General features: G+C 49.0%; 1 protein-coding gene across 1 annotated transcript in view; it reads right to left on the bottom strand.

Moving 5' to 3' along the window:
* Dnah2 (dynein axonemal heavy chain 2) overlaps positions 1-17846 on the bottom strand; it is a 115743-nt gene that overhangs the window by 3938 nt on the left and 93959 nt on the right. Inside the window, 16 exon segments of the mRNA XM_052757667.1 lie at positions 4614-4804; positions 5433-5616; positions 5714-5862; positions 5998-6184; positions 7917-8043; positions 10170-10369; positions 10512-10656; positions 10810-10943; positions 11122-11270; positions 11463-11613; positions 11733-11799; positions 11881-12029; positions 12151-12276; positions 12751-12915; positions 17003-17119; positions 17262-17431. Coding sequence (XP_052613627.1) covers positions 4614-4804; positions 5433-5616; positions 5714-5862; positions 5998-6184; positions 7917-8043; positions 10170-10369; positions 10512-10656; positions 10810-10943; positions 11122-11270; positions 11463-11613; positions 11733-11799; positions 11881-12029; positions 12151-12276; positions 12751-12915; positions 17003-17119; positions 17262-17431 — 2411 coding nt within the window.

Genomic DNA, 17846 nt, shown 5'->3' with positions numbered 1-17846 from the left:
ACCATGATGAGCCAATTCAATTTGCCAGGGCCAGAAAATATGGACAGAGACAGAAGTGTATACCTACAATTAGTTTTTCATTGGTATTCATTTTGTTTTGTTTCAGTGCTGGGGATTAAACCTCAGAGCCTTGTTCAAGCCAGGAAAACAGTCTACCATTGAAGTATACTGTCAGTCCACTGCAACTGAGAATTTTTTTGAAATGTATAGAACTGCAAGCTTGGGGGTTCTCCTCGGAAACCAAAGTAGGAGGATCACAAGTTCAAAGCCAGCCTGGGCTACTTAGCAAAAAAGAGAAAAGAAGGAAAGGAAAAAAGACAAACCAAAAAACATGTCACAGCAAAGATTAGCATCTGGACTGTATCAAAGATGAAATGGATGTCAAGTATACAGCATTAAGTGGGAAAAGAAATCATGTGGTATGGTTGTATTTATGACACAGAATTGTGTGTTAAAATTATAAAGAAAATTACAAACAATATTCAAATAATGGCTTCTGGTTCTGGAGAGAAGGTAACAAGATTGAGAAAAGACACTTTAAAGAAATGTTTCCAGAGCTGGGTCGTGGTGGCTCATGCCTTTAGTCCCAGCACTCAAGAGGCAGAGGCAGGCAGATCTCTGTGAGTTCAAGGCCAGTCCACAGAGTGAGTTCCAGGACAAGCTCCAAAACTACACAGAGAAACCCTGTCTCAAAAAAAAAAAAAAAAGTTTCCATAAAAGTTTATGTTCTGTTCTCTCTCTCTCTCTCCACATTGTGTGTGTGTGTGTGTGTGTGTGTGTGTGTGTGTGTGTGTGTGATTTTTAAAAGCAGAGTCATTTTTAAAAGATTTCTTTTATATGTGAATGTTTTGTCTGCATGTATATGTGTACACCACGTGCATGCTTGGTGCCTGTGGAGGTTGGCTAGGTGTTAGATCTTAACTGCCCAGCCATCTCTCCAAGTCCCCTAGTTTCCCTTCTTGTTTTATTTATTTATTTTTTATTTTCGTTTTTTAAGACAGTCTTCTTTTTTGGGAAGGGGGTTGGTTTTTCAAGACAGGGTTTCTCTGTGTAGCCCTGGCTATCCTGGAACTCGCTATGTAGACCAGGCTGTCCTCAAAGATCCTCAGAGATCCACCTGTCTCTGCCTCCCCAGTGCTGGAATCAAAGGCGTGCACCACCACTGCCCAGCTAAGACAGAGTCTTCTTTAACACAGGCTGGCCTTGACTTTACAGAACTGTTGTTGAACGGGTGTGGGTTCGCTCGGGTCGGTGGGAAGAAGACAGAGCACACTTTAAGGATGTCTTAGCCTTTCCAGCTACAGGGGGACTCAGCCTCTCTTGACCGAGACACTCTCCCTTAGCCAAGGGCATTTTTATTGTTCTCCAAATTTACACTTTTAGCAAGTTGATTTCCATATCTCATAACCTCCTGACTAAGCTTCCAAAAGGACAATGCCAAAGGCAGATTCTCAATTAAGGAATATTGCAGTGTGCTGGATTTTTCCCAACCAAATTTTGCATAGGCTTTGTACCCTTGGGAAACTCACAGGCAAGATTCACATAGAGGGCAATGAGAAACCAAAGGTAAATTAAGGCTAGGTGCTAACACTGGAGCCAGACCAAGTGTAGTTCACTGGGAATTCTCCCATCACAGAAATCCCTTTGTCTCTGTTTCCTGAGCGCTAGGATTACAGGTATTCCCCAACACCACAGCATAAACCGGGAGGTGTTGGTAGCACACTCCTGTAACCCCAGCACTCAGTAGGTGGAGGCAGGAAGAGCAGGGATTCAAGGTCGTTCTCAGAGACGTGGGTGTCTGAGGTGTGGATGTCACAGGACAATTTATGGGAGTTGGTTTTCTCCATCCACCAAGTTGGTCCAGGGGATTAAACTTAGGTTGCCAGGTTTGGCAGCAGCAAATGCCTTTTCCCACTGAGCCATCTCACATGTCAAGAAACCCAGCTCTAACAGTAAACCTTGAACTAGTCTCACCAGGTTTAGCAGATGGTGGGGAGGACCCATATCCGCAGCAAGGAGGCTTTCTTGGAAACCTTTCATAGGCTGAGCCACTGATGCTGGCCCAAGAAAAGATTTTCCAAAGAAAAAGGTCTGAAGAGATGGTTCAGTGGATAAAGGTGCTCAGCACCAAGCGTGCTGCTGAGGACCTGAATTCACTATTGGAACTCACATGGTGGGAGTTAAAGATGGACTCTTGCACTGCTATTATCTTACGACATCAAAATTCACGCCACAGCATAAGCATTCCTCCCCACCCCCACCCGGTCTTTCTCTTGAGCACACACGCACAAAATAAATAAGTGTTTAAAAATAAATAAAAGATACTGAAGTGGATAACTCAGTGGTGAGTGTGCATCTAGCATGTTCTGGTTCTGAGTTCAATTCCCAGCCTTGTTCAAAAAGGTGGGGGGGGGGGCAGGATCTTTGTTACATTGGTGACAGATTTATGGAAATTGACATTTTAAAAATATGTACAGTATTGGCACACGCCTTTAATCCAGCATTTGGGAGGCAGAAGTAGGCAGATCTCTGTGAGTTCGAGGCCAGCTTGGTCTATAGAGCAAGTTCCAGGACAGCCAAGGCTACACAAAGAAACTCTGTCTCTAAAAACCAAAAACCAAAACCAAGAAAACAAAAACCTCCAACTATATATACATACCAATCCATACAGAATACTTTTGATGGCAGAAAAAAATGAGCCTAAACAGCCATGGCATATGCCTAGGGTAGCACATTTGGGAGGTAGAGGCAGGAGGATCTGGAATTCATGGCTATCTTTGGTTATGTAGTGAGTTCAAGGCCAGCCTGAACCACATGAGACTCTCTCTCTCTCCTGTTTTGTTTTGATTTTGGTTTCTTGAGACAGGGTTTCTCTGTGTAGGCCTGGCTGTCCTGGAACTTACTTTGTAGACCAGGCTGGCCTCGAACCTACCAAGATCTACTTGTTTCTGCCTCCCACGTACTAGGATTTAAGGTGTGCGCCTCCGCGGCCGCCACTACCACCTGGCTGACCCTGTCTCATTTTAAAACAAAAAGTCAACTTTAGATTTCTTCCCTGGGCTAGGGGTGGAATTCAAGGCCTCCTGAGTGCTAGGTAACTTTTATAGTGTTGCCAGAGGCAAAGGTGGGATGAGACTCTAATGATGATGAGGAAGCCAGCACCTTGTTCTAGGGATGCAGGATCCATGGTGCTGGTGTACCAGGAAGAAATGATTCGTCATCACATGGCAATTCAACCCCAGAGCTGAGCTTGGTACTCTAGCCAGGGATAGGGGCTGGAAGTGAAATCATGAAAAGGACAATTTCTCTATAAAGTGTGAATGAAGAAATGTCATAGAATGAGGAAAGTTGGATCAAGCACTAAATCTTGAGGTATAAAGGGCAGAAAGAAACAGAATTAATAAAGGATGTGTCAGCTGGGTGGTGATGGCACATGCCTTTAATCCCAGCACTCAGGAGGCAGAGGCAGGCAGATCTCCATGAGTTTGAGGCCAGTCTGGTCTACAGAGTGAGTTCCAGGACAGCCAAGACTACACAGAGAAACCCCTGTCTCAGAAAAACCAAAAAAAAAAATAGTAATAAATAAATAAAAATACATAAAGGATGCATCAGATGAAGAGGGAGAATAAGGAAGGCTGTGTCTGGAAAGCCAGGAAGGGGAGAGTGGTCCAGGAAGCTGGCCCAGGATGCTCAGGATGGATAGGATGAGAAAAATATAGGACTTATTGCTGAGTACCTACTAAAGAGTGGTCTCTATGGGTGGATTTTTTGTTTTAAATTTGCTAACAACCCTTATTTTTATTTTATGTGTATGTTTGCCCGCATGCATGTCTGTGCACCACATGCATGCAGTGGCTGTGGAAGCCAGGAGAGGGTGCTGTGAGGGAGGGCTGGTTGTGAGCCACCCTGTGAGTGCTGGGAATGGTACAGCCAATGGTCTTAACCACTGAGCCATCTCTTCAGCCTGTCTCTATGCTTTTTATAAATTGGCAAAAAAAGAAAAAGAAAAAGGATTTTGATCTCAACTAAGAGCAACAAAAAGCTGCCAAAATCAGCAAGCCAGGCATGACAGTAGCTTCGCCCGCCTGTAATCCCAGCACCTAGGAGTCTGAGGCAGGATGATAGCAAGTCTGAGGCCAGCCTGGACTACACAGCGAAACCCAGCCTCGGCCAACCAACAGCTGAGTATGTATGTATGTCTCTCAGCAGCTCAACAGTACAGCAAGGCCCTGACTTCTATCACAGGGCCACAACAAACAACACACCCTTCCAAATAGCTTATGTAGGGGGTCTAGGGTGTGGGAATGTTGTGACAAGAACAGATTTTAAAAGGGCCAGTGCTGTAGTCAAGATCACTGGATTTGGCGGCGGTGAGCTTGTGAAATTAGAGATAAAGTTCTCAAGATGTGGTGAGAGTGTGGAATGAGTTGGTAAATGTGAAGGGTTAGACTGGAGCCTGACGTGGAATAATCGCTCAAGAAATGTTACTGTTACTGCGTCCTGGAAGTTTGGCATGCAGAAGAGAGGCGGAGGTTTTTAGAAAACAGCCAAAGGCAGGTGCCAAAGTTGCTGTTAAGGCGGGGGCTTGTCTTGGGTCTCTGCGGCCACCGTACCTTTGGTGGCTCCGTGGTCATCTTGATGCTGGCCTGCAGGATGGAGATTGGGAAGTCGGGGTGAGGACTGGAGCTGAGCCACAGACGGAAGGACGGGTGTGGGTCCTCCACCTGCAGCTGCTCCACCAGCTTGTCCAGGTTCGGCATCCACGACAGCGACAGGTGGCAGTTCGCCAGGAACACCCAGTGTCCTGCAAGGAGGTGCCAAGGTCAACAGGAACGGTTCCTCAAGCTTTCTGACCCACACACTTTGCACTTGGTGGCAGTGGGGTTGGTGTTAAATGTCCAGTGTTACTTCTGGAGTTTCTGGAAGAGTTGGAACTGCACGCACAGTAGAGGGGCTGAGGTTGGAGGTTCTGAGGAAGAGGATGGGGCTGAGGAGTGGGCATGAAAGGAGATGGATACTGTGCTGGCTAGCTTTAGTCAACTTGACACAAGCTAGAGTCACCAAAGAGGAGGGAGCCTCAGTTGAGAAAGTAAGATCAGGCTGCAGGCAAGCCTGTAAGGAATTTTCTTAATTAGTGATTGATGGGGGAAGGCCCAGTCCATTGCAGGTGAGGCCATCCTTGGGCAGATGGTCCTGGGTGTAAGAAAGCAGGCTGAGTAAGCCAGGGAGAGCAAGACAGTCAGCAGCACCCCAGGTGGCCTCTGCTTCAGCTCCTGCCTCCAGGTTCCTGCCCTGTGTGAGTTCCTGCCCTCACTGCTTTTGATGGTGAACTGTTACATGGAACTGTGAGTGAAATAAACCCTTTCCTCCCCAAGCTGCTTTTGGTCACGGTATTTTAGCACATCAATTGGAACCCTAAGAGAGTTACTAACCCTGCACCACACCATCTCGTAGGAGACGAGCAGCAATGGGGGCCTGCCCCTGGCCCAGGGACAGGGCATGGAAGCGCTGGGCCATGCCCGTGTGCTCAGCCAGCTGAAGCAGAGCGCTGGTGGGGTCCACACCGGGAGACAGAATGAACACCAGTGGGGATCGTGGAGAAGAGTCCTCCATCACCTGGAAGCACAGGAATGGTCTCAGAACCCAAAGAGAGAGAGACAGACGCTGCAGCAGGGTGTCGGGGCTGTGTGGGCAAGAAGGCCGAGCCACTGACCAATTTCATGTTTAGGACCGGCGGCTCAATGAACCGAGAGCCGAGGTTGGAGACGATGAAGGAAGTGACACAGAAGGACACCCGGTCCTGGCGCAGGGAGCGAACGATCAGCATCCGCTGCATCTCGTTGCACGCATTTTCCCACTCACCTGGAGGCCAGAGGAGAACCGCCCTGAGAGTGAGTGGAAGAAACCTGAGCCAAGGGAAACTTTCAGGGGCTGCATCTGTGGAGGGGAGCTGGGGCGGGGGGTGTAAAGGGAAGGGCAGAGGTGGAGACCCGGCACCTGGCAGCATGGCCTTCTCAGGGGAAGCGTTGGTATACCACAGGTGCCAGTCCCGAGGGTACTGTTCAAAGGAGTTCATGAGCCCGTGGAAGTTGGTCAGCTTGTCCAGCTCTGTGATGTTGTCCCAGTAGGCATCCGCTAGCCAGTTAGTACATGGGTTGTCCATCTGGCCTTCCCGATCCAGAACCTTGGGGAAAGGAGAGAGAAGAGAGAGATGCCTGGAATCCTCAAAAGAAGAGTTACAGGGCTGGGCAGTGGTGGCACACGCCTTCAATTCCAGCACTCGGGAGACAGAGGCAGGTGGATCTCTGTGAGTTTGAGGACAGCCTGGTCTACAAAGAGAGTTCCAGGACAACCAGGGCTGTTACACTGAGAAATCCTGTCTCAAAAAACAAAACAAGAAGAGTTATTGATTCTAAACATTCCCAAAACAACAACAAAATGGCAAATGTTTGTTGTACTGGATATTCCAACCACCCTGATTTTATCATTATATATACACACATATGTATGCATGTATTAAAATGCCTCATAGTAAGTCAGGCATGGTGCCTATCACCGAAGCACCCAGGCTGAGGCAAGAGAACTACCAGGAATTCAAGGCCAGCTGGAGCTATCCAGTGAGTTCTAGGCTAGCCTGAGCTATAAAAAGAGCCTTAACTTTTTTAGATTAAAAACATTTAAGTCACACTATACCGTATTAAACTATACAATTGCTATGTTTTAATTAAAAATAAAACATGATACTTTAAGTTATCTCCTCCCCCCACCTGTGTGTGTGTGTGTGTGTGTGTGTGTGTGTGTGTGTGTGTGTGTGTGTGTGTGTGTCTCCAGTGTTGGTCTTGTATGGAACAGAGTGAATGCTGAATGAAGAGATGGATACAGAAATCCAAGATGGATGCGAAGCCACCGTTACTGAGGAACTGATGGGAGTGGGGGTGGTGTATTACTGTTGAAGTTTAGGGGGCTGGTGCCCTCTGGTGGTTCAGTGGCAGAAGCAGCACCAACCCTACTGTTGGTAGACCCCTCAAACTGGTTCATTCCTTTCACGTACTCGTTCTTTTAAATGAAAATTTGGAGCTTTTTTTCTTTGCTGTGTGTGCACACTCATGTGTGTGGTTTATGTGTCTGTGGTGCATGCATATGAGTGTGCAAGCATGGGGAGGCCGGAGAATGATGTTGGGGGTCTCCCTCTGGCGTTTCCTTCTTACTCGCTTGAGATAGCATCTCTCACTGAATGGGAAGTTCGCCAGTTAGGCTAGGCTGGCTGGGTGGTGAGCTCCCAGGACCCCATCCACCTTTCACCCCCATGCTGGGGTTACAAGTACATGTAGCCTCACCTGACTCTTTTTTTTTCCTCCTGAGACAGGGTTTCTTTATGTAGCCTTGGCTGTCCTAGACCAGGCTAGCTTCGAACTCACAGAGATCCACCTGCCTCTGCATCCCAAATGCTGAGATTAAGGGTATGCACCGCCATTATCCAGCTCTCACCTGACTTTCATTTATTTAATTTTTCTTTCTTTTTTCTTTTCTTTCTTTCTTTCTTTCTTTCTTTCTTTCTTTCTTTCTTTCTTTCTTTCTTTGTGTGTGTGTGTGTGTGTGTGTGTGAGAGAGAGAGAGAGAGAGAGAGAGAGAGAGAGAGAGAGAGAGAGAGCCAAGTACACCTGAGTCACAGGTAAGAGATGTTCCAATGGCCAGCTTGTATTGAGTACCAGGAATCACACAGTGAGTCAGCCCCCCCCCCCACCCCAGGGAGCTAATTGTGCACCTCTTCCTGCGTGGTTTTTCCTCCGATCACTCAGCAGAGCCTGAGACTCAGTGCTTCAAGTCTGGCATCCTCATCCCACCCACTTCCACCACCACCACCCCACCACCCCCCCGTGACTGCCACGCTGCACAGTGCCCTCTGACCGACTCACCACACCCCCACGCAGAAAGAAGTTGTACTCGTCCATGTTGAGCTTGCCGGAAGTCTCCAGGATTTTGGCACACATGTGAAAACTGAACAGTAGCTTGTGGCGCTCAAAAAGGGTACGGCAGGTAAACCTAGGAGGGAAGCACAGGGAAGATGGAGACAGGGCGATTCGGGGCGAGATGCCCAACACGGATGCTCATCATGCAAAGGTCATACACAGAGCCTCACACAGAAAGACTGTAGTCAGCAGCTAACCGGCACCTCTTGGAAACCATCAAGGACTCGGGGACCTTGAGAGGCTGACACAGTTTTCCTGGAGTTCACCAGTAACTAGGCACTCCGTTCCATTAAAAACAAAACACCAATTATTCCCTCAATATCTTGCTGGGCACTCTGTAGTCCTGAAGACACAGATAAGCTGTAGTCTCTGTCCTTGAAGTCACAGTCTCCCAGGAAGGACATATGCTCAGCATAAGCCATGGTGTCCTACACAGAGGTGGGAGTGGCGTCAAGGGAATGTGAGGCACGCTCTCCAGCTGTGCCTGATGTACTTAGAAAGATCCTGGGAGCAAGTGCCTTGAGGTGTGTGGGGACTATCCAAAGGCATGGGAGAAGGAGGAACTGAGTGTTCCAGAGACAACGCACAGCATCAGGAATGCCAGAGGGAAAGGGCATAGGGTGAAAGTCAACAGTGCTGCCCAGGCCGGGCGGTGGTGGCGCACCCCTTTAATCCCAGCACTCGGGAGGCAGAGCCAGGAGGATCTCTGTGAGTTCGAGGCCAGCCTGGTCTACAGAGCGAGATCCAGGACAGGCATCAAAACTGCACAGAGAAACCCTGTCTCGAAAAAAGAAAAAACCACCACCAACAAAAACAGTGCTGCCCAGGTAGCTGGCATGAATCGGGGACAGGCGGAGGCCAGGTCACAGGGCTTTAGGCATCACTCAAGGCATGCCTGGCAGCCCAAATTTGATCCCTGAGGCCCATAAGCTGGAAGGAGAGAAGGGACTCTTGTAATTTGTCCTCTGATCCTCACAAGCTTGCCATGGCACACATGTGCCAAAGCATGTGTGTGCCACCCACTACAAAGTAATAAATGAGTGTAAATTTAAAAAAATAAAACAAAAGGTATTTCACAGATCAGGACCAACAGCTCCCTGGAAGCTTATTAGAGGTATAGAATCACAAACCCTCCCCCAGACCTGGGTCCTTCTCTGTGCATGTATCTGTGTGTCTGTTCATGTGTGAGGGAATGGGTGACATGTATGCACAAAGCATGTGGAGAAAGAGGGTTGTTGTAGAATTTCAAGGTGTGTTTACTTTTGTTTATGTTGCATTTGTTTAACCCTGTGAAGCTGTGTTACTTTGCCTGTCTAAAACACCTGATGGTCTAATAAAGAACTGAATGGCCAATGGCAAGGCAGGAGAAAGGATAGGCGGGGCTGGCAGGCAGGAGAAATCTGGGAGGAGGAAGAGGTAGCCGGAGAAGGAGGAGGACAGCAGTGACCAGCCACCCAGCTACAGAGCAAGCCTCACTAAGTTTTACAGAAGGAAGGGAATGGGAAAAGCAAAAGGTAGAAGGGATAAGTTAGGGAAGGCTGACAAGAAACAAATCAAGCTAAGGCCGGGCATTTATAATTAAGAATAAGCCTCTGTGTGTGATTTATTTGGGAGCTGGGTGGCAAGCCACCCCCCAAAAGAGCAGAAACAACCAACAACAGAGGGTAAATGACTTTCTTCAATTGCTCTCCACTTTTTTTGTTTGTTTTGTTTTGTTTTGTTTTTGTTTTTCGAGACAGGGTTTCTCTGTGTAGCCTGTCCTGGATCTCACTCTGTAGCCCAGGCTGGCCTCGAACTCACAGAAATCCGCCTGCCTCTGCCTCCCGAGTGCTGGGATTAAAGGCGTGTGCCACCACCGCCTGGCTCCACTTTATTTTTTGAGGCAGGATCTCTCACTGAATCTAGAGCTCACCAATTCAGCTAAACCTGCTGCCTGCAAAGTTTCAGGGGTCTTGTCTTACCTCCATAGTGCTGGGATTACAGGCCCACACCACTGTACCCAACTTTTGATATGGGTGCCGGGGACCTGAATTCAAGCCTCCATTCTTGCACAGCAAGAATTGACCCACAGAGCTATTTCCCACCCACCCACCCCCAAATTTGTATTTAAGAGCCCCACTAGAGTGGCACTATGTCACATGTAACCAGAGAAGTTTCAGCCAGCCACCCGATCCCCTGCCTTGTGCACGGTCACCAGACCTGTAGACAGCGTAGGTATGATAGTCATTCAGATACTCGATGCGGTCCTCCAGCTTATTGCTGCGGTGGCTCTTGTCAATGCTGAGGATAAAGAGGCTGATGTAGGCATCCAGAGAGAACTGGTACATGGGGTCAATGCGGCCCATGTCATTGAGCACGAAGAACAGCACTGAAGCCCGCTGGGCACAGGGGCGGTAAGCCTGTGGGGGTCAATCAGAGTCAGGGCCACAGAGGGACAGGCACACACAAGAGCTCTGGGAGGAAGGGGGTCTCCAGTCAACATGCTCTACGTTGCTGCTTGGTGGCTGGTCAGGGACTGGAGCGGAGGGTACAGAAGTTCACCTCTCTGGCCAAGTCAATGTTGATCTCTGTGGTCTCACTGATCTCTAGCTGCTCGGTCACCTCGATGGCTGTTATCTTGGACGTCTGAAGGGTGTTCACCAGCTGCACATCATCTAGCAGAGAACCTGTGGCCTCGTTCAACAAACTAGGAGGAAACCAGGAGACACAGGGATGAAGGTGTTCAGAAAACTGGGGGGGAAGCGCTCTGGTTGGCACCGTGGGGTACCAGTTGTGCCTGTGGGGAGCAGACACGGTGGGTGGGGTTGGGGTGACGTGGGCATGAGGATGACATTCTCACCGGAGGATCTCATCCTCAAGCTCTTTGAGCTTTCTCTTCCCAGCAGCGATGTTGATGACCAACGAGTCCTTCTGCTCCTCCAGCTCGGGACGCTCCTTCCGAACCACGATGCCCAGCAGCTGGGCTTCCAAGCCCTGAGAAGGCCAAGACTCAGAGCCAAGGTCCCATGCCTGTGACCTCTACGCCTGCCACCCTTTTAGACCTCCCAAGACCCTCCTCCTCCTCCACTGCCCACTCAAGCGTGGCTTTTCCCTCATGTTTCTTACACACTGCAGCCTACCCAGCTTCATCTTAGCACCAGCCCTTACCTACCTGTTCCTTAACAGCGAAGTTGACAATGGTAGTCTTAGCAGAGGTCTCTGGACTGTAGTGGGGATTGGAGAGCTTGGTGGTAAGGTAGAAACGGAAATTGGGATTGTATTCCACCTCCTTGTCACCAATGCGTATCAACAGCCGACCTCCTGCATCCACGAAAGGGTCAAGGGCAAGAATTGTATAGGATCAGGTAAGGGCTGACCCGCTCCCCATTGACACCTAGGCCAGTGACTTAACCTGAGGCCTAATTCATGGGGACACAGACCGAGAGCCCCCCTTCCCACCCTAGTATCCTACTTGGCTAGTGTCTAGAACAGCCCACAAGCCTAGGCTCTGACCAATTCGAGCTACGGATTTGTTGAGCACTGGGTTGAGTGTGGGGTCCAGATATTCCTGCACATTCTGAAGCAGCACTGGAAATCCAAACTGGATGGCATTTTCTAGAACTCGAAGGTAATCGTGCATCTGCAGGTCAATGATCTTCAGGCCCTAGAGAGCAAGGGGATGGATGGAAGCAGCTTGGAGAAACAGCTAAGAACAGGACCTTGAGAAGAAGCTGGGCTTGGGAGACTCTCCTGGGGCAGCTCAGACAACCACCCACCCAGTACCTGGTTTCCTTCCATGTTCTTAATCCACTTGAGGGCTTGGGCCTGAGGATCAATCATGAGGGCCCACCTAGAAGAGGAAGACTGAGTCATAAGACAGGCTGTGCTTCTCTGCTCCTCCTCTGCCTCTCACTCCCCAAACTGTCCTCACCTGTTGCCCCTGGTGACGATGATGCCATTCTCAGTGGAGAAGGCATCTGAGGGTAACCCCTGGATGTTCCAGTCCCGAACTTTGGTAGGATTGGACAGGAAGCTATCGATGGCAAAGCGAGGTGAACAGGGGACCTGAAGCTCTCGGATCTGGGGGGAGAAGAACCCCCAAATTCAGCTGCAGCCCAGCAGCTCCGCCTCTTGCCTGCACCTCTTCCAGAGCACACCCTGCTCCCCCAGTGCTCCCTTATCACATCTGGACCCTTCTCACCTTCCTGATCCAGATCTGATTGACAATCTCATCCCGGTAGTTGGTCAGAAAAGGTCCCATGTAGGACAAAAAGGCGGCTGCGAGCAGACAGTCACCGACCAGGTAGCCCAGATCCTCCTCCAGGCCCTGGGACACAGCAGGGAAGTGTGAGTGCCTGCAACCCCAGACCTCTGGAGATAGCTGAAATGCTTTGGGAGATAATCTCCTCTGATTCTGGTCTAGATCAAAGCTAGTCTTCTCCTTCTACAGCCCTGCACTCTAGGAAGTCTAATCATCCACGATAAGATCTAACCTTTCACGGAGCCAGGGAGATAAAGACAAGATGGCCCCTGTCTGTCATCTCTCAGGAAGATAAGCTGTACCAAGAGGTCTAGTGGGCCTTCAGCTCCCTCCTGGAACCCACCCCTAGTGGACAGGATGTCATTCCTCGTACAGTCTCACCAAATGTGAGGAAACGGAAAGACTCCCACTATCTGCTCTTGGACTTCTACCTCCAAGTGCCTTTGTTTTCCCTGACTATTTCCTCTCAGCGGACATGGGGATGGATCTCTTGAATCGGGAGGGCTGCTTGGGAGGACGGCCATGTTACGGCCACCTCACCTGTACCGTCTCTTCCCAGCGAGCCTTTTCACCGGCAAGCCCAGACACCAGCATTCCTGCTCGCTCCAGTTTCATCTCCATCTCCTCGGATTTCTTCCGAAGCTCCTCCTTCTGCGCCAGCTTCTCATCGTACTGCTTCTTCAGCATGTCCAGTTTCTCCGCCACCTAGGGATGATTGGTACACAGGGGATGGACACACAGGCCTAAAGGGCAGATTGTTTTAGGTCAAACCCCAACTTTGCCACCTGAAGCTGCCTGCCCTTGGCCAGTCTTCGAGGGCCAGTGAAGTTGACCTGAGTCAGTCTTACAAAGCCGTGTATACACCCCGCAAGTGCGCGCGCGCGCGCGCGCGCGCACACACACACACACACACACACACACACACTGCACAAAGTGGAGGTGCACATCTGGAATCCTAGCACTAAAGAAGATGGGAGGCAGAAAGAGGGGAATCAGGGCTGGAGAGATAGCTCAGAGGTTAAGAGCACTGCTTGTTCTTCCAAAGGCCCTGAGTTCAATTCCCAGCAACCACATGGTGGCTCACAACCATCTGTAATGAGATCTGGTGCCCTCTTCTGGCCTGCAAGCGTACTTGCAGGCAGAACACTGTATACATAATAAATAAATCTTAAAAAAAAAAAAAAAGAAAGAAAGAAAGAGGGGAATCACCCAGAAGCTCTAAAGCCAGCTGCCTCACTAAGGTCGAAGAGGAGCCTGGACCCTAGAAGCCTGTCCTCTGGCCTCCAGACACCAGCTGTGCGCATGCTCCCACTCATGACATCACACAATTTGTGGTTTTTGAGGCTCTGCTTCCCTTGTGTATAAAATAATAATTCCACCAGACACAACTGAATGGTGAACGCATTAAATATATTTTAAGACCAACTGTACAGGGGCTGAAGAGATGGCTCCACATTTAAGAGTACTTGTTGATCTTGCAGAGGACCCTGGTTTTATTCCCAGCACCCACATGGCAGCCCACAATAGCTTATAACTCCAGTTCCAGGGCATCTGATGCCATCTTCTGGTCTCTGTGGGCATCAGACACTTATGTAGTACACACACATAATGCAAGCGAAACAACTTTACACATAAAATTTGAAAGAATCTTTAAAAAACTTTTAAAAGACTTGATATATACTTTTTGGTTTTTTTTTTTTTTTTTTTTTTTTTTGAGACTTGTAACTCTAGAGCTTAAGAGTCAGTGGCAGGAAAATCTCCACAAGTTCAAGGCCAGCCTAGTCTACCTAGAGGGCTATAGGCTAGCTTAGGCTGTGAAGTAAGACTACCTCAAAACAGAAAAATGAGAGGGGAGAGGAAAGGGAGGAGCGGGTAGAAAGAAGAAAATAAAGGCATTGGCGACAGCAGCAGCAGCTGCCTGGCCATCCCAGGCCAGCAAGATGGCTCTGTAGGTAAAGGCCCTTGGTTCCAGGCTTGACAACTCGAGTTCAGTCCCTCAAACCCACAGGATGGAAGGGAAGGACCAACTCCTGTGAGTTGTCCTCTGACCTCCACATGTACACACACACACACACACACACACACTCACACACACACACACACACACACACACACACACACACACACACACACACTCACACTGTAAATTAAAAAGAAAAAGGGAGCTGGAGAAATGGCTTAGCAGTTACAGCACATTCTGCTCTTGCAGAGTACTCAAACTGATTCCTAGCACCCACAGCAGGGCAGCTCACAACCACCTAGAACTGGCTCCAGAAAGATCTGACAGCTCTGGCCGCTGGGCACTGGCATTCCCCGAGGACACCCACACTTACGCACACAGACACAAAGTTTGTTTGTTTGTTTGTTGAATCTCCTGCCCAGGCCTCATGGAATTACGTGGGAAGCTGAAGTAGGAAGATCTGGGGCTGCAGAGCGAGTTTAAGGCCAGCCTGGGCGATGTAATGGAGAATTTATCAAAACACATTTACCAGGGCCTAAAAGGCCGGGAACACAGCTCATTTGGTAGAGTGCCGTCCAGCACACACCAAGCCTTGAGTTTCATCCCTAGCACCAAATAAACCAGGCACCATGGCACACACCTATAACCTCAGCATTTGGGAGTTGGAGGCAGGAGGATCAGGAGAGTTCAAGAACATCCTTGGCTGTACATCAAGTTCAAGGCCAGCCTGGGCCACAAGAGACTCTGCCTCAATAAACAAGATAAGCAAGCAAAAGATGAACTTGGCTCTTAGTTTTTCCAACCTTTATCAGCAATAAGGGAAAATGTTGGTTCCCCCATCTGTTTTTCTTGTTATGTCTTTTGAGACAGGGCCGGCACCATGCTGTTCTGGCTTGAGTATGTGGGACCAAATGATCCCCCTGTCTCAGATGCCTTTGCACATGGCTCTCCTGTCTGCTCCCTTTGATCAAGCTGCTGTTCTCGAGTACATGTGGCTGATCCACTAAGAGTCCTAACATTGTGAACTCTGTGACTGTCCAAGGAATGACTCATTGGCAGCGAACTCCCGAGGCTCCATTGTTTAAATCTAAAGGAACAATTTAATGGCCTGGCCCAGGATATGACTCATCTGGGTTGAGAAACCTTTCCAAGTGGGTTGCCTCACCTGTGGCTATGACCTCCTGGAAAAGAGACAGTAAGAGAGAGAAAGCTTTGTGAGAGTTAGGAGGGGGTTATGACCACAAGATGGAGATGTGTGCCCAGATGCCCATTCACCCAGCCTAGATGAGTTCTCTGCACAGGCTGAACCAAAAAGGGCCTTGGGGACATCTGTACTTCTGCCTGTAAAAATGACTGTGATGGGAAAGTCAGAGACCAGCTATGGCTAGGTCATCAGTCACAAACATGGTGCCTAGCCCAGCTTTGTCGGTAATTAACCACAGGTAAATAAAGAATGCACCAGAAGCATTTGTAATGTAAAAAAATATGTATGTGTATGTGTTTGTGTGTGGTCTCAGTTACTGTTCTATTGCTGTGAAGAGACATTATGGTTAAGGTAGCTTAAAGAAGAAAGCATTTAATGGGAAGCTTCCTTACACTTTTACACTGAGAGCTGTACATCCTGATCTGCAGGCAGGAGAGAGAGAGAGAGAGAGAGAGAGAGAGAGAGAGAGAGAGAGAGAGAGAGAGAGAGAGAGAGAGACTGACTTGCCTGGCATGGGCTTTTGAAACCTCAAAGCCTGTCCCCAGTAACACACTTTCTCCAACAAGGCCACACCTCCTAATCCTTCTAATCCTTTCAAAGAGCTCCACTCCCTGGTGACCAAGCATTCAAATATATGAACCTATGGGGGCCATTCTTATTCAAACCACCACAAGTATGTTGTATGTGTATTTGTGTGTGTGTGTGTGTGTGTGTGTGTGTGTGTGTGTGTGTGTGTGTGTGTGTATTTCTGTGTGTATACGCACACGCACTGATAATAACAGATCATCTTTGGAAGGATGGATGAAATTTTGTAAAAATTGGCTACTTTCATGGAGGGAAGTGGGATGCTACAGAGCAGAAGGTGGGAAGACTTTATTCTATATTATTTAGTACCTTTTGAATTTCAAATTAATTTCAGTGTAAGTATATTATCTAGGGATGAAGTTTTATATATTTTTGTTGTTGTGGGTCTCTTTATACAGCCCTGGTTGTCCTGGAACTCACTATGTAGAGCAGGCTGGCCTCCAACTCATGGAGATCTACCTGCCTTTTCTCCTGAGTGCTGGCATTAAATACATGTGCCACCACACCTAGCATATTATCTATTAAACCTATGATTAAAAAAAAATCAAATGACAGACAGGGAGAATTCTGAATTCTTTTGACCATTCTTCATGGTTTAAAAGTCAACTGTGCACATATCCCATGGGAAGTCGTCTATCTTGTCTCCTCTGCCCATAGTAACTAACCTCCCACCCCTACCGAGTACAGACACACCCCTGCTGTTCCAGACCCACAGTTACCATCTTGACCCTACTGACATACTGACTCACTACCCACACGCCATCCGTCAATATCCCAAAGCCTATTCCAAGGCTGTGTCAGAGGTAACTATCTATCGATCTCTGGAAGGACTCTGGGGCAACGGTGCCCTGTGACCCACAAAGACCACAGAGGCTTGGAGCTTTTTGCATCCTCTGCAATCTCCTAAGCTTCAGACAGACCGAACGAGGACACGGAGCAGGAAGACAGTTCAATACCGCAGGATAGCCGAGCTGGGCACAGAATTAAGTGGGGAAGCATGGAAACAAAGTCTAAGACGGAGAGAGGAGTATAGTTCAGCTCACCTCCCGCAGCTTTTCCTGGGCCTCAGCGAGGGCTGCTTGCTTCTCCTGAAGCTGGGCCAGGGCGGCATTCATTCGGATCCGCTTGGGCTCTACCACTCGGTATAGACGCCCATACAGCTGTGGGAAGACAGCCAGGCTCCGGGGACTCCCACCAACCACCAACCCACTCACCCACCAAGCACCTTCCTCCTCGTCTGTGCCTGCCACCCCCCAGCTTGTCCCGGACGGCCCTCTCAGTCCCCACTTTGCCACCACCTACCTCCATGGCCCGCACCCACATGCAGAGGGATTTAGCAGCCAGGGAGACCCTGCCGATAATGTCAGGCTGGAAGTCAGGCTGGGCACAGTAGGCGCCGATCTTCTTCAGCACCTTATCTGAGATATTGTCTTTATCAAAGTTGATCAGCGACTTGATGAAGTTCTGCTCGCCTGTGGCATGACATTTTGAGGCCTCAGCCAGAGGGCCAAATCCTTTTCTCCTTGCCCAGATCCGCTGCCACTGTTTATTATTTTCCTGTTCCCAAGGCCAAGGTATGTGACCCCCTCTGACCTTGCTCCTTTTGCTGGCATCCTCTCAGCCCCCAGGGCCTGCTCGGTCTCTCCAGCCTCATCTCCTTCTCCCTTTCCTTCACAAACTCAGTTAAATCACCCAGCCTAGCACTCTTACTATGTGCCTTGTACTTTCTTCTCGACAAAAACTGCCAAACCAGAGCTACATTCTGCTGTGGGAACCCAAAGCAGAGAAAGCCACAGAGTGGAAACAGTGCCCCGAGGCCAGGCAGAGGACTCGGTCAGTGAAGCGCTTCAAACACGCGCGTGATGACCCAAGTTTGACCTCCAAAAC

The sequence above is a fragment of the Peromyscus californicus genome, unplaced genomic scaffold (genome assembly GCF_007827085.1).
Source record: "Peromyscus californicus insignis strain IS unplaced genomic scaffold, ASM782708v3 Scaffold_3__1_contigs__length_106647218, whole genome shotgun sequence".
NCBI classification, from domain to species: Eukaryota; Metazoa; Chordata; class Mammalia; order Rodentia; family Cricetidae; genus Peromyscus; species Peromyscus californicus.
Note: the sequence above shows the minus strand (reverse complement) of the source record. Positions and strands in the feature narration are given on the sequence as shown.